At 41.6% G+C, this 27,130-nt stretch overlaps 1 protein-coding gene across 2 annotated transcripts in view; it reads left to right on the top strand.

Annotated features, from left to right (window-relative positions):
• Nucleotides 1-27,130, top strand: part of NR3C2 (nuclear receptor subfamily 3 group C member 2) — a 468,973-nt gene that overhangs the window by 334,111 nt on the left and 107,732 nt on the right. For both annotated transcript variants that reach the window (XM_075347997.1, XM_075348004.1), the window contains exon 4: nt 22,060-22,176. In XM_075347997.1, the coding sequence (XP_075204112.1) occupies nt 22,060-22,176 (117 nt within the window). The remainder of the gene's footprint in view (nt 1-22,059; nt 22,177-27,130) is intronic.

Consider the following 27,130-nt stretch of genomic DNA (forward strand, 5'->3'; position numbering starts at 1 on the left):
AAATCGCAACCGTTTTTTTCTGCTGCCGGTTGCGATTTTCCTGCATAGACTTTAATTAGTGCCGCATTGTGCCGCATGGCCTTGCGTTCCGTCCGGTTTTTGCCGCATGCGGCAGATATAGCCGATGCGGCGGCCGGATGGAACGTTGCCTGGCACGTTTTTTCGTGCGGCAAAAAAAACCGCATCGCGCCGCATTCGGCCGATGCGGCGCATTTTTCAATGCATGCCTATGGCGGCCGGATGCGGCGCGATGCGGCAATAACCGCATCCGGCCGCCGCATGCGGTTTTTGCCACTGCGCATGCTCAGCAGCATGCCGCAAGCGGCAAAAACCGGACTGGCCGCAAAGGGAAAACTTATGCAAAGGATGCGGTGTTTTCACCGCATCCGTTGCATAGCTTGCACAGCCGGATTGAGCCGCAGAGCTCAAGCCGGATGTGTGAAAGTAGCCTAAGAAAGTCCACCCAGACGTCTAGCAGATATGATTTCTAAAAATTCTGTCTAGCTTCAAATCTATTGAAGTGAAGGAGAGTAAATCAATAGCGGGTTCTGAAATGTCGTGCTGCGAGGTTACACTGCAACGTTCCTTGCATATGTAAATGATATATTTACGGAAGCATAAATCAGATTTATCCGTACAATAGATCACATAAACAGTTTTTATCACCACAAACGAGTGTACGTTTCTTTTAGGAGAAGGCATTTTTTAACTCTCCTGATAACTCGTATCATCACAGATAGTTTTGAAATGGAAAACTAAGAAAAGCGGTTTCTTATCAGAATCTGAGGTCCCTGAGGATAAAGACAGTAGACTGTTTACTGACAGCTTTTTGAAGTATTACTGCTATTGTGAATTTAATTTCCTTCTTTGTGATCTAGTACCTTACATACAGGAACATTAAAAAAAGTACCAAGTCCATAAACAGAATTACTGAGCACTTTTTTAATGAAGGGAAATAATAGATTACTTAGAGGACTGACAAACCCCAACATTACAGGCATGAAACCATTTCAAGGTCGTTGCGTCTGTCTCTCTGTCTCTCTTGTCTGTGCTGTAAAATTCCTACGCTGGAATGGACTACAAAAAGCACCATTGTGGCAAAGGCCTGATATTAACAATTTAGTGCATTTTAATAATTCCAGGCTCTGTACAAACATTGTAACTATTCACTTCATTCCCTGTATCCAAAAGACACATTTCATGTACAAAACAAATACATTCTCAATAGGGCCAGGTTTATCAGTATGTTTTTTGGGTGTAGAAGGAAACCTGGTGAACTAGGCCAAAAGCACTTAGACTATGGGAAAACATACAGACTTCATGCAGATGTTGGTCATCAATATGATTCTTTTAATCTAAGGTTTCTGACCGTAGTCTTATACTCACCCTCCGGTGTTTTCACCTCTATCAGCGCTGCTCTGGTCCCGCAGCGTCGTCTTGTGACCACAACTTCTGACTGGATGGAAGTCAGAAGTTACGTCACAAGCTCCCAATGCAACTCAATGAGAGGCAAAACGAGGCTCTCCTAAACTGAGCTGAAAGGTCACAAACTGCAGATGAAGCGACGATGATAACAAATTAAGACATCGGAGGGTGAGTATAAAAGTAAGTGGAGGAACTGTAGATTTGAAGTTCCACTCCAGTTCTAAAAAAAAAAAAATAAAACTCTGGAGTAGTGCTTTAAAGTGGGAGCTGTAGTCCACACAATTGCATACAACTCCATGTATAACTTTGGACTGTAGTTGTTAAAAAGTGCAGCCCAGGCCTAAGGCCCTGTGCGCACACTGCGTTTTTACCCACGGTTTTGCTGCGGAAATTTCTTGATAAATGTTTGAAATCTTTCTGCAGACATTTCCCAGCAAAACCTATGGGGAAAAAATTAGCTGTGCGCACACTGTTTTTTTTTCTCAAGAAAATTCTTGAGCAGAATTTCTTGAGAAAATTTCTTGAGAAAATGTGCATGTCACGTCTGTTCCGCAGGTACCTGAGGTATTTCACACCATTCACTGTAATGTAATCGCGAAATACCAAGGGTATACCGCAGCTAGCAAATGATTTGCGGTATACCCTCGGTATAGCCGCGATTTACTTGCAGTAATGCTCATCACTGCCTGCGGTTTTGCAGGAAAGGATGTCATTATGACAGAAGAAGAAGCGGAGCAGAGTACACACACACACGTCACACTCCCTGGACGCTGCACAGAAGCGCTTCCGTGTGACCTCCAGGTGACCATGCAGTCTGTGTCCCGCTCCAGCCCCGCCGCTGCCAGCACAGCAGTGTCAGTGTCTGCTCGCAGTGTCAGCAGCTTGTCACGCTGCAGTGCTGGCAGCCGCGGGGATGACGAGCGCTGCTGTCAGGTTAGATGAGATCATTACCTGCTGTGACGATCTCCTGCCTCCTGACGTCAGCGCTGTCACTGCCGTCTATGCCTGTCTCGCGGGCGGCCCGAGAATGTCACTACCGGTGACGTCACGGGCTCTCGCGATACTGCTGAGAACGCGGCGGGCATAGAAGTCAGTGACAGCGCTGACGTCAGCAGTGCAGGAGATCGTCACAGCAGGTAATGATCTCATCTAACCTCCTGAAGCAACGCTCATCATCCCCCGCAGTGACCTGGGCTGACCTATTGATATTGGCTCAGGTCACTGCATTGCTCTCCCAGCCAATGAGGAACATTCTGTTCTTCATTGACTGGGACAGTGACTATGGTATGGATCGCCTTGGGACCCCCTTATTGGATTACGCCGGACGTGGAATTGATTGTTCTTTTCAATAAATTGGTGAAAGAGGGAATGTTTTGGGGAGTGTTTTTTCAAATAAAACTTTTTTTTGTTGTCTATTTTTTATTTCTTACTGACTGTGTTGGTGATGTCAGGTATCTGATAGACGCGTGACATCACTAACCCCAGGGCTTGATGCCAGGTGACATTACACATCTGGAATCAACCCCATATATTACCCAGTTTGCCACCACACCAGGGCAACGGGATGAGTTGGGGCGAAGCGCCAGGATTGGCATGTCTAATGGATGCGCCACTTCTGGGGTGGCTGCGGCCTGCTATTTTTAGGCTGGGGAGTGTCCAATAACAGTGGACCTCCCTAGTCTGAGAATACCAGACCACAGCTGTCCGCTTTACCTTGGCTGGTGATCCAATTGGGGGGGGACCTTACGTTTTTTGTTTTAAATTATTTATTTAATGTAAAATAACAGCGTGGGGTGCCCTCTGTTTTGGATTACCAGCCAAGATGAAGCTGCCAGCTGTGGTCTGCAGGCTGCAGCTGTCTGCTTTATCCTAGCTGGCTACAAAAGATGGGGAGACCCCACGTAATTTTTATTTATTTATTTATTTTTTGGCTAAATACAAGGCTAGGCACCCTTTAGTGCCACATGAAAGTCACTAAAGGGTACCAGCTTAGAATATGCAGGGGGGTGGGACATTATATAGGTCTTTCTCATCTATCTATCTATCTCTCGATCTCTATCTATTCATCTGTCCATCTTTCCCTCTATCCATTATCTGTCTATCTATCGATTATCTATTATCTATATTATTACAGCATAAAAAAAAAAAACGCAGGACCCAACCTGCGGCAAAACCGCAGCAAAAACGCATGCGTTTTTCCCGCGATTTTGGTGCGTTTTTTTACCACAGGTGCGGTAATCTTCAACTCCCAGAAGTTTCTCAAGAAATTTTCTTGAGAAAAATCACTTTTCTAGTGTGCACATGGCCTTAAGCTATTTTAATGCCATCTTTGTTTTTGTTGTTTTGTTTATTTATTTAATTTCTAAGCCTAAACTGTTAAAAAAAAAAAAAAAAATTCCCTGTGATAATGCATTTTTTTCTTTCTTATGGATCAGGAATAATTTATTTTTTGAGAAATCCCATTTAAGTTACAATTACTATCCCATAAGATCAACATTGCAAATATATTAGTTTGTTGTGTAGCTGGCTTTAAATATCTTTAATTTTTATTTATCAAGTTGAAAAGATGGAAATTACAGGTTAAAAATGAGACCAGAGTTTGTGCATGTGTTCCAACTCGTGGTTGTCGAAAAAAAACCAAATTAGAGCCCACTGCTCATTTTTCTTCTCAAAGTAGGAAAAACTAGAGAAGAGATCAAGTTTTTTTTTTTTTTATTAAAAGGGAATCTGTCATCAGGTTTTTGCCACCTAATCTGAGAGCAGCATAATGTAGGGGCAGAAACTCTAATTCCAGCGGAATTTCACTTACTGGGCTCCTTAGTGTAGTTTTGATAATCTACTGCTGATTAAACAGTGATTTTATCATTAGAGGACTACTTGGCGTGCTGCAGGTAGTCCACCATATTCATGAGCTCTGTATAACAGCTAGATCTGCAGTAGAGAAAACATTGATTTTATCAAAATGACAGCAAACAGCTCAGTAAGTGACACATCTCTGGAATTAGGGTCTCTGTCTCTACATTATGCTGCTCTCAGATGGGGGAGCAAAAACCTGGTAACAGATTCTCTTTAAGGCTGAAGTCAGATATCGGAAGGTCTGTTCAAAGTAAACTGCAATTTCAACAAATATTAGTAAAATGCTGGAATATTTTCTCAGATTTTAAAATATGCCATACGGATTTGACGATGGATCCTATAGTAATGCTCTTTTACCTAGGATTATTCTAGATGATCTTTTGCACTGTACTCTGTGATAAAGATCAGTAATTAACGATTCTATTTGCTAAGACAATGATCGCAAGAGCCCATGCATATTGCATCATAACAAAAACTGTAGCACTTTACCTTTCTTATATGGAACTATAGAGCCATTACACTGTATGTGTCCACTAATTGGAGCCCTTGAATTGTCTTATTAGCATGCTATGTTCACATTTTCTGATATAAATTAACTCGCCCACAAGTATTCATATAAGCAAAAAACAAAGTAAAAAAACCCCAAAACAAACAAATATTTACGATAGTTACTATATTTGGATGTAGATCATCCTTTACGATATGGATTTTGCATGTCCTAGCGACCTGGACAGTATGCCTCTCTGCACCCATCTACTTTATATTTGCTGAGGAATGTACTACTGTCCTTTTGTTGGGGCACCTAGGAAATATTCTTACTGTCCCTCCGGCCTTAGAATTAAGTGTGGCTTACAATTGCTTCAGTTGATTTATTTAGGAAATTAAAAATGTATCAATTTATGCTGAGAGAGGAGAAAAGCCAAGGATTGTGCTTATAACAAAAAGCACTGCTGGTTATCTCCCCGTATGGGGCCTCATTCTTGCTGATCAGTGTAGAATCCAGCTGTGTGTGTCCAACGTAACTTCAGCCTGTTTACAGTTTAAACATAATGATAAGCGGATAATGACACCAGAAACGAGACCATTTTTGGGCTTCTCCGGAGTAGCGAGCCATACAGTCTCTGTATACTGCAGAGCAAGCTCTATTGGGTTCTGTTTATATTGAGATATTCTCCCTAAACTCAATACTACAAAGGAAGAATACACTTTGTACCTTCAGTTAGATTAAGCATGGCATCATTTTTCTCGGCTTGATACGGCTCACATATGCCACAAAGACTCTATACAGAAAGTCACATAATATAATGCAATAAAATATATTATTGAGCCATTTTTGTCTGTGGGGAATATATTTCATGTTCCAAAACCTTGACTATTGCAACATATCGAAACACAGAGCAAATACATACAGGAATATCTCTCTACAAATAACACAGGTCTGCAAGGCTAAAATTGTTTGAAAAGTAAGAGGTTACTTTTATATAGTTTTGATCGCTGAACTCGGTAAAAGTATCTAAAAAATTCCATTGCGTACAGGTTTTATCACTAACACTGACTCTATAGGCTTCCAAAACAATATAATTCCATAGATTTTCAAATGGAATTCCTTCTATACTTTTCTCGAAATGGTGCTCCAGTATATGTTCCTGGTGTGATAGAAAATGTAACATTGAATTCAATGTGAGCGAGTGGAGACTTTGATCCATATAAAAAAAAAAAAAAAAGTCTGAAAGCTGCTATTGCCCAATGGCAGTAAGTATACTTCAGTGCTTGTATGGCATTCTGTGCACTCGAAGGATAGCTATGAGAATTCAGACATTATTCTCAAGAAACTTAACTACGAAGATCAAGGATGGTCAATATGTGGTGATCTAAAAGTTCTCTCTTTGCTCCTTCAGCAACAAGGAATATGCAAGACATACCCATGCTTTTTGTATATGGGACAGCAGGGATAGGACTCCTCACTGGAGCCAAAACAGTTGGCCAACGAGAACATCTTTGCAACCAAGAACTGTTGTAGTTTATCCTAATCGTTTTCCTGCCACCACTCCACATTAAGCTTAGCTTGGTGAAGCAGTTTATGAAAACTCTACTGAAATAAAAAGAGACTTTTAAGTATCTGTGTACCACGATTCAGGGACTGTCTGAAGCAAAACTGAAGTAAGTTTTGTGGGTCCGAATATTTGTAAACTCATATAGGATGACGTGTTCGAAACAAAAATGAAAGCTGTTTAGAAAAGAGCTCGAAATTTTTTAAGTGTTGAAGAAATTTCTGGGTAACAACAAAGATCCAAAATTTAAGTCCACCGTGTAGAACATACTAGTGTTTTCAAAGCCTTGGGTCATCTGATGTAGTTGCGTTTTTACATTCTCATTTGGACTACTTTCCTGAAAACCTTGGTGCTGTTGGCGAAGAGCAAGGAGAAAGATTTCATTTAGATTGTCAAGGAGATGGAATGACGTTACCAAGATAGATGGAACGACTGCTTGATGCTTCACAGAGAAGATCCGCAGGCCTTCTATAAGAGAAAAGGTATCAAGAGAAGCTTTGAAGAGAAAAGGAAAAGGTGCAAGAATTAATTTCCAATAAAGTTGCAGAATGAAATATTTAAATTTGTGTATATATATAATGTGTACAATTTGGCTACAATAAAGGTTTTTCTTCATTTCGCTTTTACGTAATTTCACGCAAGAAAACCTAAAAATCAGTCATTGGATTTTAAACCGTTTTCTTAAACCCAAATTTTGCCTACCTGAGTAATCGGAGCCTAGTCATGAGAACATAATGAAGCCTTTACTAATTAGACAACTGATGAGCAATTTCAGTTCTTCTTTTGTATATTTAGTTGAATATAAATTCCTGATCTCCCGTATGTAACACATGCTACACATTAGAGGCCTACATTAAGTTATTTACTGACGTGACAGCGCCTGATATTTTTAAGACAATTTGCTGCTAAGCAGAGAGAAGGAGAAAAAAAAGAAAAAGAAAAACAAGTTTTCCGCCCACACAGACTACTCAATCAAATGTCATTTAGCTGTGCCTGGTGACGTCTCTGCTCATTTTCTTGCCATAGTGTGAAATAACATTAAGGAAGACAATATACACAGAAATACAGTGTTTGCATTTAGCATCACACCTAAACTACAATGCACGTAGACCTGGAACCCTAGTCTATTTCCATTGACGCCTCCGATGCATCATCTACTCTTAACTCACCTAATAAAGTGTTTGAAATTGCAGCTTCGGGCTGGTTGCCATGTTGGAGAAGATCTTACAAAATTAAAATCACATTGTTCGCAAAGGTCGAAAAGTGAAAAAAGCAGAAGGACAATCATCTAATTATCTTCCAACCATATGGCCGTGGCATGGTGATGACTACTTCCAATATGTACAGTAATACCCACGTACAGAGCGCTATCAGGCTGTACTATAACTCAGAACATCTGAATGAAGTTGCAGATATACAATCAGATAATGTTTTGCCGGTATATTTCCCTGCAAGCATTGCCATTATAGTGCTGCACAGAGCACTGTATGGCAGTATGCATATGACCTTCTACCAAGAGGATATTTATTGCAGGCTTTCAATAAAAAAAAGTACCCTACTTGCAATCTTAATACACAGGCTGAAATAGAAAAGAATACTACACAGACAAGGAGTTCTAAGACCCCCCCCCCCTTCCGATGACAAAAGTGTGTTATTGTGGTCGCCAACTAATCATTATACTACTTATTAATCTGTATGGTAAAGTGCAGCACACTGTACTTTCCAATACAAAGGGCCACTGTCGAAAAGAATACTTTGAAATAGACAATTTTATACTTATTTATGGTGACAGGGTATTACCATTGATATATCTAATGAACATATATTCCCTACAGTAGGGCACACTGAGTCTTATTGTGTTCCTTTTACATTTTTTGTCTATTTTTCATCTATTGTTCTACTTTTTTCATAAACCCAGATTTAAAAAAAAATAAAAAATTAAATAATAAAAAAAACAAGAAAACTTAACAATAAAAGGATTTTTGAACAGTTATTCTCATTTTGCTTCTATGTTAATTACAGGAAGATTTTTTTTTAAAGAGGACCTGTCACTTGCTAAAAAAAAATTTCATTAAATACCGTACCTTGTAAAAATCCATGAGATACTGATTTTGTGGCTCTTTTCAATTTTGCATTGCATACCTCCATTGCAGAGATATTAATAGTTGTTTATTGAGCACACTATGTGAAATCTCTGCTTTGCAGTCCATCTAAGCGCTTCTCTGGAGGCATTAACTTTTACCCCTTCCTTCCAGATACTGCCTGTCAAAGCTGTGATTGGCAACATCTGGGAGAAAGGAGTGAAAGTCCTTGGTTCTCCTAGAAGACTCTGAGGAAATGCCCAGTTGGACTGCAACACCGAGATTTCACATACTGTGCTCCAGAAGAAACAAATGTGAATGTGCAGTGGAGTGACACAGCGCAAAACGGAAAAGGGTTGAAAAATTAGGAAAGCTCTGGGATTTTTACAAGAGTCAGTTTTTTTGAACAAGTGACAGGTCCTCTTTAAGGCTGCTTTCACACATCCGGTTTTTGCAGTGCGGCTCAATCCGGCTCAAAAACCTATGCAACGGATGCGGCGAAAAAAACGGATCCGTTGCATAAGTTTTTCCATGCAGCCTGTCCGTTTTTTGACGGATGCGGTTTGATGCTGAGCATGCGCAATTCAAAAACCCGCATCCGGCATCCATAGGCTTGCATTGTAAATCACGCTGGATCCGGCGCGATACGTTTTTTCGCTGCACAAAAAAAACGTGCCAGGCAACGTTCCATCCAGCCGCCGCATGGGCTAAATATGCCGCATCCGGCAAACAACAAACGCAACACAAGGCCATGCGGTACAATACAGCGCTAATGCAAGTTTATGCGGAAAAAAACAGAACCGGCGGCAAAAAAAAACAGTTGCGTTTTTTCTGCAAAGCGCCGTATTGTGCCGCTCAGCAAAAAACGGATGTGTGAAAGCAGCCTAAAATGCATCTGTCAGCAGATTTTTTTAATCTGAGGGCACCATGATTTAGGGGTAGAGAGCCTGATTCCAGTGATGTGGCACTGATGTGTTTTGCTTTTTCAATACAATCAGTGCTGCTACGTATAATGCCTCCAGCACTGATTAGCAGCTTTGGACTTTGGAGGCTCAGAGGCAGAGCCCACTCCACACACGGCAGATGACAGCTATATTATATATGGTAGCTGTCATCTGCTTCTAAGAGCGACAATTGGTGGACCTGCCGATCATAGCTGTTAACCTCTAAAATGCCATTATCAATTTCTGACAGCATCATTTAAACACCTCGATTCAGTTCGGCTGGCCATTTTTTTTCATGCCACAGCAGGGTTGATGGGCTGCCATTACAGCCAGGGCCCAACTGAACGCCCCTGTGCTTGTCATTTTTTTTCACAACTTTTAAAAATGTGCAAGTTTAGTATTTTCCTAATTGTACTGACCTGGTCAATTATATTTCCAGGTCATTTTTACTGCAAAATGAACACTGCGAAGACAAAACCCAAAAAACAATTGTGGCATTGCCTTTATTTGTTATTCACAATTTCACTTCACTTATTTTTTTTCCCCATATTCTAGTAATCCATATGAGAAAATGGATGGACTCATTAAAAAGTACAACTAGTCCCTGAAATAACAAGTCCTCATGGCTTTGTCTACAGAAAAATAAAAAACGCTCTTGGAATAATGGGAGGGAAAAATGAAAGTACAAAAAGGAAAAAAATTGCGCTGTCATTAAGAGGTTGTGATACTTATTTAAAGGACAAAAACAGCGCAAGATACTGTTCAGAAATTGTGTCCTTTGCGTGTAAATTCGGTTTCTGCAATCCTGGTTTAGAAAAATCCATTGCACGATGGCGGACTGCTGCCGAACATTTCACCCTTTTTGTTCAGAATTGAAAAGGATGGCAAATTTAACGCAAAGATATTGTTCACTGAAATTTGCACCATGTAAAAGCTTTCACAAAGACAAAAATAAATCTTCCTATGTCTTTAGGTGACAGTCCATAACCGAAATATAAGTAAAAAGAGGAAGCAAAAAAAACCCATATTTTCGGATTTTCGTCTTTTTTAATGTAAACTTTAGTTTTTTAAAACTGCTCTTTGGAAACCGTTGGATGGTGATGACTGAGTAATTTTCTTTGGCATTTTAAATGAATACAGATATAAGTTGTAAATAGATTTCTTCATACAATCTTGGGGATGTTTTGCTTAAAGTTTTTGTAGCAGTCTATTATTGAAGAGAAAAAGGATGTGGTTATCAGAACAGTCGAGTTAAAAAAGCAAGAGAAGCCTTGGTGATATGAGTCAGTTTCCATTGTTGGTTTACTTGTTGCAAAAAGTGGTAATTTTTAGATTTAAAAGTGAAATTTTACCAGTTTTACTAGTTCTTTTCTGACATTAAGTGCTGTTGTAGATGACTGTATTTTTGGTTTGAATACGATTAGACAAAAAAACTCATGTCACACTCAGATCGATGTTATTCAGTGAGACATTTGGCGTGTCTGATCTTTTCCTTGGACCGAATGGTCCAAGGTAATAAATTGCAGCATGCATTATTTACCTCCAAGAATCGCATGGCACGCGGTCATTCAAGTATATGGGTCTGTGAAAAAAAATCAGACCGCACTTAGATGCATCTCTATCACACTACCCATTCTCAACGCTCTGCAAGCGACTTTCAACTAACATGTGCACTAATCCGACCCTCCAGCTCCCGGCCCCAAGACTTTTACCAAGCTGCACCAATTTTCTAGAATTCTCTATCCCCAAGAAACTAGGACTAACCACAACTTACATAGTATTTGATGCTCCCTAAAAACATATCTTTTTAGGGCAGCCTATCACATTCCCTAATCTAAGGGGCCCTTTGCACACTACGACATCGCAGGTGCGATGTCGGTGGGGTCAAATCAAAAGTGACGCACTTCCGGCGTCACTCTCGACATCGTAGTGTGTAAATCGTTTTAACTACGATTACAGAGTGCAAAAGCGTCAGTATCGTATGATCGGTGTAGTGTCGGTCATTTTCATTATTTTGGCTGCTGCAACGGTACGATGTTGTTCCTTGTTCCTGCGGCCGCCCACATCGCTGTGTATGAAGTCACAGGAGCGAGGAAGATCTACCTCCGTCCCGGCCGCAATGCGGAAGGAAAGAGGTGGGCGGGATGTTTACATCCCGCTCATCTCCGCCCCTCCGCTTCTATTGGCCACCTGCCGTGTGACGTCGCTGTGACGCCACATGACCCGCCCCCTCAGGAAGGAGACGGGTCGCCGGCCAGAGCGACGTCGCATGGCAGGTGAGTGCATGTGAAGCTGCCGTAGCGATAATGTTCGCTACGGCAGCTATCACCATGATATCGCAGCTGCGACGGGGGCAGGGACTATCGCGCTCGGCATCACAGCATCTGCTTGCGATGTCGTAGTGTGCAAAGGGCCCCCAAGTCCTTTCATATACAGCTCATTCACTCTTTCTCTGAACATAATTCTCCATCAAACTCCAGCACATCCAAAAGCATTACAAAGATTGTCTGGTGAATGGCTCATGCATCCTCATCTATCTCCTATTTCTTCAAGATGGCTGGACCATCATTGTAAAAAAATAAGCACCTCACCCCATTGTAGATTGTAATCTGTTATGAGCAGGGTCACAATTTATTTTTTTTTCTTTAATTATTGTATTTTTCTTAACTGTTATTTATGACTGTACATGAACCTTTGAACTGTAAAGCGCTGTGCAGTATGTTGGCGCTATATAAAGATTGTTATTGATCAGTACCTCTTTGCTCGTTACCCAATATTCCCTTACCATGAGCAATACATACACTTGGAGAATGGAGAGCCTGTACATAGCTTGTAGCACAAATTGTCACCTGTGTCAACCACAACATGTGAGTTCTTCTATCAGATAGTTGACATTTCAGCTATTTCTATGATTTACAGTTGACAGTCCACTTTTTCAAACTCCTAAATGACAAATCTGACTACATATGTATACCGGAGAGAGTGATGTATAACTACATAAGTGGACAAATTTGCCACTTAGGTGTCCAGTAAAGCCATGGAACCGCTTTTTCAGTAGTTGTATTGGAGGCGGAAATATTTTTCTTCTTTAAGCTAGAAAAAAATGATTGATTTATAAGATATAGGAATGATTTGTTGACCATTTTAAAGGGAGCTGGACAGACCAAAGGAACAGTTTACTAAACACACAGCCTTGTAGAGTAAAAAAAAGCCTACAAAAATTGCTCCCTTAGCATTTTACATGTTGTTTCCTTTCTGCAGAAACTAATGTTTTATAAATGATACTAATTAGTGCACCCTTGGTTTGCCAAGAAGATTTAAGGCACTGTTTCGGGCACTAGTTTTGCATGCCCCTGCCGCCCTCACTAATTTAGGATTGAAATGTTCTTTAAGAATGTTTTCAGGTCTTGTGCCTAACCATACAATATACCTTTAAGGGTTTGCGCACATCTGCGTATAATGATTGTCTGATTTTCATCAGAAAAGTTGGACAAGTAAAATCGATTCAATATTCCGCCCTGTGAGTGTGCAGTTTTTACATTTTTTTTCCTTGCCATATATATATATATATATATATATATATATATATATATATATATATATATATATATATATAATATATATAAAAATAATTATTATTATTATTATTTATTATTATAGCGCCATTTATTCCATGGCGCTTTACAAGTGAAAGAGGGTATATGTACAACAATCATTAACAGTACAAGTCTGATGTGCTGAGGTAGAGCGTTCCAGAGTATGGGGGATGCACGGGAGAAATCTTGTACACGATTGTGGGAAGAGGAGATAAGAGAGGAGCAGAGAAGGAGATCTTGTGAGGATCTAAGGTTGCGTGCAGGTAGGTACCGGGAGACTAGGTCACAGATGTAGGGAGGAGACAGGTTGTGCATGGCTTTGTATGTCATGGTTAATGTTTTGAACTGGAGTCGTTGGGCGATGGGAAGCCAGTGAAGGGATTGGCAGAGTGGCGAGGCTGGGGAGTAGCGAGGGGAGAGGTGGATTAAGTGGGCTGCAGAGTTTAGGATAGATTGGAGGGGTGCAAGAGTGTTGGAAGGGAGGCCAGAGAGCAAGAGGTTGCAGTAGTCGAGGCGGGAGATAATGAGGGCATGCACTAATGTTTTCGCAGATCTATTTGCAGATCTATTTGCAGGTGTGTGTATGTATATATATATATATATATATATATATATATATATATATATATATATATATATATATATATATATATATATATATATATATATATATAATATAATATAATATAATATATACATATACCCCACGAGCCAGCAGTATCAAAGATGCTCCGCACACTAACCCTCTTGAGCCACAACACTCTCTCCTCCGTGCCCATAGCATCGCCTACCCTGCCTCCTGGGACCTTCTGAGCCGCTCCCCCTGGTGAGTATGGCTCTCACAGAATTAAAGGCTCTCTCAGCCAAAAAGGTTCCCGACCCCTGATTAACAGTGTTCTTTGTTACAGAATGATAATGTATCCATAAAAAATGGATGCCACTAGGATGGTCCGCTTGCCGTTGTTCTTTTTTTTTTTCCTCATACCCATTGACTTGCTAGTATACCCAGCTTGCTGCGATTTATATATTTTTTTCCTTCAGGCTGAAAACAGCCGAGGAAAAAAATTGCAGATCAGCACTGCCTCACTGAATATCACTGGTGCCTGTGAAATCTGATTTTTTACTTTTTTTTTTTTATCAAATTGCACTTGTCATATTTATACGCAGATATGAGTGAAAAGTAAAACCGGGAGTAATTTGGTAAAATATGTGAATGGAATCAATTACTGGAAGCCAGGATATATTTATTAGGATTCCTGTATTACTGCTGGTTTCCGGAACTTTCTGGTCAGTGTCCCGTTAGGATTATTTAACCATTGAATTCTCAGTCTTCTCACCTATTGTAAATTTATTAGAAATAGGAGCAATTACTTACATCCTACAGGGACAACCTAATGACCGAGCACTGCATTGATGTCGTCAGCCACCACGGTGTTTGCATTGGAAATTCTCCTGCTGTCACTATTGTTACTGATGCAAGAAGTCATTATCGTCTGCGGTATCAAAAGCTGCAGAAGTAAGAAGTGCGGGGTAAATGCACAGCAGCAGGGGCGAAGTGTGATATTCTTATTAGATAACACAAGTGGTTTTGCAGTTCGTCTTTAATCTCATACTTTCTGGGTTTCTGAAAATGATCAATGTATCTTGGATACTTGTGAGCAGTGATTAAACTGTTTTAGTCTTCTTTGTGGAACATTTCCTCCAAGTCTTTTAAGGATTTTTCTCTGAGTCTCCAGAAACTGCCCAGCAACGGCAGTCCTACTCCAAGGCTACATCACATCAGTTACATAACTCTGCTTTACCGTCACTCCGCTACTTCAATAAGACAGGAAACAGACTTGGGCAGCGCCCATAGTGTCACCATGCCAAGTCTATTTTACTGCCCACTTGCCCACCCCCTGTTGCTGCTTGGTAACTTTTTTTTTTTTTTTAATCCATTACTTATTAGGTAAGATTGTAACATTCGATAATAAACTCTTTTTCTCTAGCTTAAGCAAGTTGATGCTGCACTGAAATAAAGACCAAGAGCATCCAACCATGATGAGATCTGACTATGTGCATCATTGTTCTGCAAAATGCCACATATTATTCTAATGCCAGGATCTGCTAATGTTATGTATATGCAAGAATTGCACATGTGGATTGTGCTTACTGAATTCTCAAGAAATGTCTGAAAATTATAATGCTAAAGATTTCTAAGCCTGTTCTAGATTGCATTACTACGCGAGGGGATCTTCTCCAGGCAGATGATATATGATTGATGTTATGGTGCCCTGTTCCTGGTAGTATGCTAGCAGCTATGTGCTACGTTGCATTTTTGCTGGCAAATTTTCACAAATGTGCAAAGAAATTCTTATGTAAGCAAAGTGTTTGAGAATCCCGAACTGTTGTGCAGAATTTTTTCCTTGCAGTTCTGGTTGCAAAAAAAAGCTGCAGCATGATAATTATTTCTGCGTTTTTGGCTGCATTTTCACCATTAAAAGCAGTAAAAGAAAAAAAGCATTAACAAAACTCCATATACTGTGGTGGAACATATGGGGTAAGTAATTAACATAGACATATATGCATAAATAATCTATCCTTAAAATCACAGTTTTATTAGAATATTTTAAAATAAACACCAAACCGAAAGTGAATACTTATCTACAGTGCACAGAAGAGGAGGATACAAGCCCTAATTTAATTCTCCCTCCTGAGCACTACCAACAGTGGGGGTCGGCATGCTAGTGACGATTTGGTGCCCCCACTCACCTTTGGTGGTCATCCTAGTGATGATTTGGCACCCCCACTCACTGTTGGCTGTCACCTAGTGACGATTTGGAGCCCCCACTCACCGTTGTGTTTTTGCCGCAGCAGTTTCCTGCCAGTATATGCTGATTTGATGCAAACATTTCTGCAACCAAATCTGCAGCATCTTAAGGGTGCTTTACACGCTGCGACATCGCTAACGATATATCGTTGGGGTCACGGTGTTTGTGACGCATATCCGGCGTCGTTAGCGACATCGCAGCGTGTGACAGCTAGGAGCGACTATCAACGATCGCAAAAACGGCAAAAATCGTTGATCGTTGACACGTTGCTCCAAATCATAATGTCATTGGTGTTTCATTCCGCAGGTTGTTCGTCGTTCCTGCGGCACCACACATCGCTGTGTGTGACACCGCAGGAACGACGAACATCATCCTACCTGCGTCCATCGGAAAGGAGGAAGGAAGGACTTGGGCGGCATGTCCCGGCCGCTCATCTCCTCCTCTCCTCTTCTATTGGGCGGCTGTTTTGTGACGTTGCTGTGAAGCCGAACGCACCTCCCCCTTGAAGGAGGGATTGTTCGGCAGCAAAGCGACGTCGCTGAACAGGTATGTGCGTGTGATGCTGCCGTAGCGATATTGTTCGCCACGTCAGCGATCACTACATGTTGCACGAACGACGGGGGCGGGTGCTATCGCTCGCGACATCACTAGCAATGTCGCAGCGTGTAAACCACCCTTTAGGCTACAATTTGCTCATTTCCATGCAGAAGACTATTTACTTGATGCAGTGGCAGAAATTTTAATACCTGGTGCCCTTTGGTTCAGTGTCTAGCTCAAGGAAGCAAGGTTGCATGGTATGCATTTTTTAATTTTATTAAGTCAAAAGCAGGCCCTGACGCAATGTGTGAAATAGGTTCCCCAAATATTTATAGCATCACGGGGTCGGACAACAGTGCAGTAAAAAGGCACTCAAAGCCATTACACAATCTGCCTCAGTGGTTATGTTTAGTGGAGAATTCGTGCTTGCTACTTTCTAATTTTAGTTAAATAAAGACTGGTACTTGGTAATGGGGAGTTTGAGTGCTCCGCCTTCAGAGAAACAGTTGTTCAATATTGGTTAAAGAAAAAAAAATGTCCTTTCTTCAAACTGTGGCACAAAACACTTGCTGGATAAATCTCACATAAGGCTCAGAAACTTTGTGGTTGCAGTACGTTCTACATGGTGCTGTAACTTATTCCTGAGCACCACAGTCTGTCACCCACTAGTTACAGTTGACTTCACTGGGCCTCAGAAAGTGTTGCTTTCACACAACCCGCAGGACAGAGTTTGCTTTACACCTTCCTTTATGTATTTATTATAGTTAAGCATGAACTAACGGTTCAGATCAGATTTTCTTTGCACAACCAGGAGGAGGGTCATTGCTGTTCCTATGAACCCTTCCTTAACCAACATAATTTCATTCCGTCTACACAACACAGGACTGAAGCACTTAAAGGGGTGGTTCACCCATTTTTTTTTATTTTCCCAATGAGTGTCGCTTACCATTATATGCATCTTCTCCATTGGCTTGTATTTCCAGTTCTGGCACTGAGCGGCGCTATCCTGCACGCTCAGTGCCTGTCACATGACCCCCTGGAGCTGTGGCCGCCAGTATCCTCTGACGTCCCGGCATTTCCGGGCTCTCAAACTTGACGCTTACGTCAGAGGATGCCGGCGCCACTCACACTGATTGACTGGGCTGTGGGCAGTGACTATCGCACGTCACAGTCCAGCATCGAGGGGAGGATCCGGAGGACGCCAGTGTGGAGCGGTGAAGGCAGAGCGCGCCGCTTACCATCGGTCAGCTGTGGGAGGTACGGGCTCCAGTGTAGAGTACAGGGGGGTTTCCTCCGCTGAAATCCCCCCTGTCACGCAAGTATGTGATCACACTGTCCACTCGCCCGCTGTGCTCAGCTGTCAGGAGAGTGGGCGGTGTCGGCAGTGTGATCATATAATCCTACCAGCAGCACAGGTGACCGGACGCTGCATGGGACCAATCTGCTCCACTCTGTCACCTGCACAACAAGTCCCAGAGTGGAGACAGTGACATGCTCTGCTCTCACACATAGTGTGCTATATGTCATTAACTATCTCCACTCTGGGACTTGTTGTGCAGGTGACCGGATGATACATGTCACTAACTTGCTCCACTCTGTGACTTCTGCTGCATAGTACCAACTGTATACACCATGATTACCATGATTAGGCAGTGCACACACGAAGGAGGGGAGGGAACGGTTGTGGTGGAGATCTGAGGGGAGGGAACTGTTGTGGTGGAGATCTGAGGGGAGGGAACTGTTGTGGTGGAGATCTGAGGGGAGGGAACAGTTTGGGTGGAGCTCAGAGTGGGTGTGAGATAGATTGCTAGTTACTGCAAAGGATTATGGAAGTTGTAGTAACTGAACCCAGGAAGTCAAGAGAGCGATTAACTCCATCAGAGCTGGAGCCAGTAATGAAGATGTTATGCTAGAGCATGATAAAAGGTAATATTGGTAAAATAACGTGATAGATGTGTGGAGAGGCACATAATAGCAAGATTTATCAGAAAAAAAAAAATCATTTTTGGTAACTGGACAACTTCTTTAAGTAACACTATGGATGTCAAGATGGCCAACCTTCTGATGACCAGTCCTCTACTTGCTGATGTCCCACACATTCCCGCTAAGGGCTCTTTTAGACGTCAATTATTTATGTACAAGTTATTTCCATTATTTTTACAGATAGAATGCATACCTATTATAGTCTATAGAGCTGTTCACATGTCCATGTATTATTGAGGCTTGAGTAGTTCACATAAAAGCATGAATACCTGTCTGTTCTTGATCTGATTCTCCGATCTAAATCGCCAATGCACACTCAGTCTATGGGTCTGCAATAAAATCAGACACACTCTGCTGTCAATGTTCTGTCTGTTTTTCATGGACTGTTTTATAGAAGGTTGAGAAACCTTCATCATTTTTTTCCATCCAAGAAAAAGTAATGAAACGGACCCGAATTCTGATGTTAGAAACTCACGCGCTAACCGCTGATGACACTTTGATACAAAACAGCGATGAAATTCTGACCATTTTTTGCATATGAGAAAAATCACTGACGTCTGAATGAGGCCTTAGTGTCAGCCTTTGCTCCCTCCCAGGCTGGTATCCCTCATAGCCCCAGCAGACTCTCCAAAACTGACCACATTTTTTGCATATCTTTTGTTGTTAGTCTGATATTGTGCAGCCACATCTAGAGATGGCATAAGAGCTTACTGAAACTCAGTTACATGCCCATGTTTCACATAACCATAGTAAACGTACCCATTATAGTCTATGGGGCTGTTCACATGTTCATGTTTTTTTTTGAGACCATGTCCATGCCGAAATCGCGGTGACATGTCCACTTTTATCAGTGTCATGAATCTAAAGTACGAATACAAGTCTATTGGTCAATGAGAACTTTAGACGTCACACGGATGTTATCAGTGTGCGGTCGTCTGTTGTCTGTGTTTAATATTCTGGAGCATAGGAGAAACTTTGTAACTAATTTATTTATCCATATGTGAAAAACACTGATGACACTCTGATCCAAAACACTGATGACCCTCTCAGATCCAAAACACTGATGACCCTCTCAGATCCAAAACACTGATGACCCTCTCAGATCCAAAACACTGATGACCCTCTCAGATCCAAAACACTGATGACACTCTGATCCAAAACACTGATGACACACTGATCCAAAACACTGATGACCCTCTCAGATCCAAAACACTGATGACCCTCTCAGATCCAAAACACTGATGACCCTCTCAGATCCAAAACACTGATGACCCTCTCTGATCCAAAACACTGATGACCCTCTTGGATCCAAAACACTGATGACCCTCTTGGATCCAAAACACTGATGACCCTCTCGGATCCAAAACACTGATGACCCTCTCGGATCCAAAACACTGATGACCCTCTTGGATCCAAAACACTGATGACCCTCTTGGATCCAAAACACTGATGACACTGTTGGATCCAAAACACTGATGACACTGTTGGATCCAAAACACTGATGACACTGTTGGATCCAAAACACTGATGACACTCTTGGATCCAAAACACTGATGACACTCTTGGATCCAAAACACTGATGACACTCTTGGATCCAAAACACTGATGACACTCTTGGATCCAAAACACTGATGACACTCTTGGATCCAAAACACTGATGACACTCTTGGATCCAAAACACTGATGACACTCTTGGATCCAAAACACTGATGACACTCTCGGATCCAAAACACTGATGACACTCTTGGATCCAAAACACTGATGACACTCTTGGATCCAAAACACTGATGACACTCTCGGATCCAAAACACTGATGACACTCTCGGATCCAAAACACTGATGACCCTCTTGGATCCAAAACACTGATGACCCTCTCGGATCCAAAACACTGATGACCCTCTCGGATCCAAAACACTGATGACCCTCTGGGATCCAAAACACTGATGACCCTCTGGGATCCAAAACACTGATGACCCTCTGGGATCCAAAACACTGATGACCCTCTGGGATCCAAAACACTGATGACCCTCTCGGATCCAAAACACTGATGACCCTCTCGGATCCAAAACACTGATGACCCTCTCGGATCCAAAACACTGATGACCCTCTCGGATCCAAAACACTGATGACCCTCTCGGATCCAAAACACTGATGACCCTCTCGGATCCAAAACACTGATGACCCTCTCGGATCCAAAACACTGATGACCCTCTCGGATCCAAAACACTGATGACCCTCTCGGATCCAAAACACTGATGACCCTCTCGGATCCAAAACACTGATGACCCTCTCGGATCCAAAACACTGATGACCCTCTCGGATCCAAAACACTGATGACCCTCTCGGATCCAAAACACTGATGACCCTCTCGGATCCAAAACACTGATGACCCTCTCGGATCCAAAACACTGATGACACTCTTTGATCCAAAACACTGATGACACTCTTTGATCCAAAACACTGATGACCCTCTCGGATCCAAAATACTGATGACCCTCTCTGATCCAAAGCACTGATGACCCTCTCGGATCCCAAGCACTGATGACACTTGTACCATATTTTTTCATATTTGAAAAATCAAAGATGCGTGATGAGGCCTAACAGTGTGAAGCAAGCACCTCAGCTCTCCATGCCTAAGTTTCACTGCTATCTTTATAAATCTGTCCTGTATTTTGAACCTACTAATGACATTAAATTACAAGGTGATTGGGTACTTTACATTGGGAAGCACGGTGGCTCAGTGGTTAGTACTGTTACTTTGCAGCACTGGGGTTCTTGGTTCAAATCCCACCAAGGACAACATGTACAAGGAGTTTGTATGTTCTCCCCGTGTTTGTGTGGGTTTCCGCTAGGGTCTCTGGTTTCCTCCCACACTCCAAAGACCTACCAATAGGAAATTTTAAATTGTGAGCCCCAATGGGGACAGTGATGATGATCTCTGGAACGTCTGTAAAATTAATTGCGCTATATAGTGTAGTAAAATAAATATACATGCAAAATGTATATGAATGTGCAGAACATGGACTTCCATTACACAATGTATTTGCTGCAACCCACCCTCTAGAACTCATATTTTTGACATTTTTCCCTTTAAGGTTTAAAGCATTTTTCTGAAGATTCATATAATGTATGTGAGCTATACCCATTAAAGTGGCAAATATTTTCTCAAGTATCTGTGGCATTGTAGTGCTTCAACAGTTAATTCCCAGGGTTGATACTGACAACCTTTTATACTATGGTTCATTCTGATAATGTTCACATCTGGGGCTGCGTTCTAAGTAAACACATTGTATCGAAATCCATACATGTATTATGTAGATGTATTCAGTATAGAATATCACAAGGCTTCCCGGAGTACCTACATGTCATCTCACGATAATGCTGCTTTTCCAGATTTATGTGATTGCCCCGCATGTGTGCTATTTAGATGTTCATTGCCGGTTTTTATCCTATTGAAGGAGAAAGGGATAATTGAGGGAGTCACGCAGTGAATGACATCCTTGTATGAAATGTAAATGAAACTTCTTTTGTAAATTACGATGCCTTAAACATATATATTTCAGCACAATCCTCACCGTATCCATCAATGTCTGTTTTTCTGTTCCGTGTCCAAGTTCTTGTTTCGATGTCTCCACATTCCACATTTCTCATCAGTCTTGACCGCCTCATCTTTTTTAATCGTATTAATCTTGATGTTAAGATTTACAAAGAAATGTATGTTCTTCAACTGTGAAGGTATTGAGATAGAAAATTAATTATTTTTTGTGTATTTTTAGGGCAGCACAGCTATCTCTGTGCAGGAAGGAATGACTGCATTATTGACAAGATTCGGAGGAAGAATTGTCCTGCATGCAGATTACAGAAGTGTCTCCAGGCTGGGATGAATTTAGGAGGTAAGGAGCAGATACAGCTTTTTTGTTGGTTTTTTTTGTTGTTAACAAGCTGTAGCAAAGATCCACACTTGACTAAATAACTGGAGCTGTCCAGGATCAGACAAAATTGTGACAAAGGTACTTAAAACTGTGGAATAATGAAATGAGCTTTATTTACCTGTTGAGGCCCCTGGCGCATGGTCTCTGATGCTACGTGTTAAGGTACCGTCACACTAAGCAACATCGCTAGCAACATCGCTGCTGAGGCACGACTTGGTAGCGATATTGCGGTGTGTGACATCCAGCAACAACCTGGCCCCTGGTGTGAGGTCGCTGGTTGTTGCTGAATGTCCTGGACCATTTTTTAGTTGTTGCTCTCCCGCTGTGAAGCACACATCGCTGTGTGTGACAGCGACAGAGCAACAACTGAATGTGCAGGGAGCCGGCTTCTGCGGACGCTGGTAGCCAATGTAAATATCGGGTAACCAAGAATCCCTTTCCTTGGTTACCCGATATTTACCTTCGTTACCAGCGTCCGCCGCTCTCACGCGGCGAGTGCCGGCTCCCTGCACACATAGCCAGACTACACATCGGGTAATTAACCCGATGTGTACTCTGGCTAGGAATGCAGGGAGCCAGCGCTAAGCGGTGTGCGCTGGTAACCAAGGTAAATATCGGGTTGGTTACCCGATATTTACCTTAGTTACCAAGCGCAGCATCGCTTCTACGCGTTGCTGCTGGCTGGGGGCTGGTCACTGGTTGCTGGTGAGATCTGCCTGTGTGACAGCTCACCAGCAACCCGTGTAGCGACGCTCCAGCGATCCCTGCCAGGTCAGGTTGCTGGTGGGATCGCTGGAGTGTCGCTTAGTGTGACGGTACCTTTAGTCTTTGTTTATAGGGCTGTCCTAGTTACAATGCGTGACCACTGCAGGCAATCACTGGCTGTAACAGTCTCTTGCCATCTATCTCTGCATATCTGCAGAAACGAGTGATAGATTCTGTCAGCCATATGTTGTAGACCACTGCAGTCCCGTGTACAGAGACAAAAGAGGAGCATCGAAGAGTCAATGGCCTTCAATACATTTTTTTAAGCTACTTTGGGGGTTAATGACCGCAATCCCTACCTGATCCGATTTCTTCTGAACTCTGGAAACCACCATGACTATGCGCACCAAACAGAGATCATAGTACTTGACATGACTTGTTATGCACTCATAAATAGAGATGAGCAAACCTCAGGCTCGGGGTTCGGGCTTGGAAAATGACGTGAAAATCTCCCTGGTGGGTTATCACTGTTCTGGTGTCTGAGTGATGCATGCTGCGGGAAGTGTGTGATCAGCTCAAATTTGACTTACATTTTACGTTCTCAAATGTAATGATCACAAAGAAATGTAGTAAAAAAAAAAACGCCCACCCAGCGCTGGAAGTGTTTTGCTTTTCAGCCCACAGCAAAACATTTCTGGAGGTGGGTGGGTGTTTTTTTTTTTTTTGCTCAATTTCTCCGTGAACATTACATCTCAGAAGGCATAATGTAAGTCAAATTTGAGCCATTTACACATTTCCCGCAGCGCACACAATGCTGCGCATCACGACATCAGCACTGCGAGATACTCACCAGGGAGATTTTCATGTCATTTTCCAAACTCAGACCCCGAGCCTCGAGCCTGAGGTTCGTTTATCTCCACTCATAAATAGTGATAGGGCTAGAAAGAACTACAGATATGGTGTATTTGAAGGAAGGATACAGAGGCCCACCTCTACAGGCTGTGCTAGGGAATAGACACAACTTTAGAAAGTAGAATAGGAACTCAGGTCAAATGCATCTAGTGGCTTGGTGGCCTTAGTGACAGGTGGCCACGTGACAGATTAACTCAGCTGTAGTACTTCTTATGGCTTTGTATGTAGATTTGCTGGTTTTGATCTTGATGAAGAGGCACTTATGCCTAGAAACGTTAATAAAATTTTAATAAAGAATGATTTTCTACCATGTTTGCATTTCCTATGGTATCTTTGCAGGCAAAAAGAGTATCTCAACATTGGAGTGTGCTCACATATTACATTCCATTAGAATTTCTATAGATTTTTGTAAACTTATAAATGCAATCTCTTACTACTGACTTTTATTAACACACAACCTAAAATATAGAATTATAATAACTCTGTAGCTAATGAAGTTGCCATTGTGACATTTTTGGCTAACTGGTCTTAGTAAATACTTGCACACTCCATCGAAAGCAGTTACAACTGAAACTTGTGCTGATACTCTGTCATTCATCCTGTGATTAGACAGTGTCAGACTATGTAGGAAAAATGTCTCATTTACAGTGGGAATAGCAATGCTCAGCCCAAAGCGAATTTAAATAAAAAAATCTCTGGAATTATTTTATATGGAATACCAATATAAACTATATCATACACATCAGAAAAGGCAAAATTATCGTTACATTTTGTACCACATTGCAGCTATACCGTTAAAATTTATTGGAAAGCTTTGCAGGGGTTTTTTCCACCTTATTTTAATTAAAAACCTATAGATTAAAATTTAACCCAATGCAGCGCCTATTATTTTTTTGCCTTAATCTGCATAGTTGTCTGTGGTCTGAGACATTTCCTGTACCGTCTTGGTGACCCTTACGGGTGCTTGATTTCGGATATTAGTTTTACAGAGGTACTTTACATGTTGACACCCTTCTATATACTCTTAGATGTGTGGTGCTGACTCATAAGCTATTTCACCATGTGGCAAAGACATCTCAGATGATAATGTCAGAAATTAAGCTGATCTTTATCAGGCCTAAAGGCAGATATCATTTCACTTTGTATAAAATTTTGTAAAAACAATTTAAAGGTAATCTGTCAGCAATTTAATCTGAGAGCAGCACAATGTAGGGGCAGAGATCTTGATATCAGTGACATATCAATTGCTCAGCAGCTGTAATTTCAATACAATCAGTGGTTTATCAGCAGGAGATTATCCCTGCTGGACTAGAGCCCCTGTCACATTTAACGACTTACCAGAGATCCTGAAAATGATGTGACCTGATAAGGATCACTGGTAAGTCGCTGGGAGGTCCCTGGTGAGATGTCTCAGTCACATCTTACCAACGACGCAGTAACGATCAGCGACCTGTATAACGATCTCGGCGGGCGTTGGGACTGTGTTAGGAGGTCGTTGGTAGGTGTCAAATACAGCCATGCATCCTGCCCAGCAGGACATCGCCTTTGAAGAAAATGGTCCTGACCATTCAGCAAGGACTAGCGATCTCAAAAAAGGCAAATTTGACTTAAGGTCACACAAAACCCAAAAATTGGCCGGACATAATTGTTGGCATCTTCAACTTACTTTTTGATTGCAGACCCTTTAGAATAAATAATTGCAATCAATTGTTTCCTATAACCATCAACAAGCTTCTTTCTGACCTGAAATTTTGGACAACTGTTTTTTTGTAAACTGCTCCAGGTCTCTGATATTTAAAGGGTGCCTTCTCCCAACAGCAATTTTAAGATTTCTCCACAGGTGCTTACTGGGATTTTGATCTGGACTCATTGTTGCTACTTCAGAACTATTTTTTTTATTTTCCATCCATTTTTGGATGCTTCTTGAAGTATGCTTGGGGTAATTATTTTTGGGGTCATCGTCCTGGTGGAAAACCCATGATCTAGGGTGCAAAAATCAACTTTCTGACACAAGGCACTACATTACGAGCCAAATTTCTTTGGTAATCTTCAGATTTCATGATGCCATTGACAGCAAAATGACACAAAAACACATTTGATTCTCCACTTTATTTGGCTGTAGGTACTGTGTTCTTTCTTTGTAGGCCTCACTTGGTTTACGTTAAACCGTAAAATGATTTACCAAACAGCTCTATTTTAGTCTTATCCCACAAGCCGCTTTCACAGAAAGTTTTTGATCTACTGTCATACATTTTGGCAAACTGCAGTCTAGCTTTTCTTTTTTTTTTTTTGTCTGTGTCAGCAGTGAGGTCCTCCTGGATCTCCTGTCATAGTATTTAAATTCATTCAAATGTCGACCGAGAGTTCTCGCTGACACTGATGCACCTTGAGCCTGTAGGGTAGCTTGAATTTTTTTGGAACTTTATTGGGGCTTCTTTTCCACCATCTGGACTATCCTGCATTGCAGCCTGTCATCAATTTTTCTATTCCATCTAAGTCATGTTGCACAAAGTGGATAAAGGAACATCAAGATCTCAAGAGTAGAGATGGACAAACCCGCAGATGTTCGAGTTAAGCGGCCAGACTTTAAAAAAAAAAAAAAGGAAAAAAAAATCCGGTTCGGAACTGGACTTGAACCTGAATATCTGCCTGATGCCAAACTGCATATAAGTCTATGGGGACACGAACATTGTGCTTTAAAATGATAGTAGAAAGGGCTAGGGGTCTGCAAAGCAGACAGTTATACTTTCCGCGTCTCCCACGTAGCGGTCACGTTGCTTCTGGGTCCTCTCATTAAGTCCCATACATATTCACTGCTTCCCCCACCCATTGTCACTCCTTGCACCTGTGATTGGTTGCAGTCAGATCGCGCTCCAATATGTATAATACAGCCACTGGTGAATATAATCAATTACCAAAAACAGCAGAATCTAAAATTTAATTTTTAATAGTGGTTTCTCTAAAAAAAAGGAAAGGAGAACCTTGCCTTTAATAAAATTAATAACAATAATGCCACGTGAAGAGTGAGATACTGTATAGCCCTATAAACTACAGGAGGGCCTATACACCCTATCACATGGCATAAACAAACAAACAAACACAAAGGCTGATTAGATATGACAGCTGAATCAGGAGCAAATGATTGAGTTGGTATAGGCAAAACTCCAGACCTCAGGGTCGTTTCACCCTAGTGCTGCCTATAATATTGTACCAAACCACATCCTCATATACCTAGTAAAGAGGATAGGTACACCACCACCTGTAAAGGTGTTGGAACAATCACTTAATGCCCAATGGT

Source organism: Anomaloglossus baeobatrachus, chromosome 1 (genome assembly GCF_048569485.1).
Source record: "Anomaloglossus baeobatrachus isolate aAnoBae1 chromosome 1, aAnoBae1.hap1, whole genome shotgun sequence".
Classification (NCBI taxonomy): Eukaryota; Metazoa; Chordata; class Amphibia; order Anura; family Aromobatidae; genus Anomaloglossus; species Anomaloglossus baeobatrachus.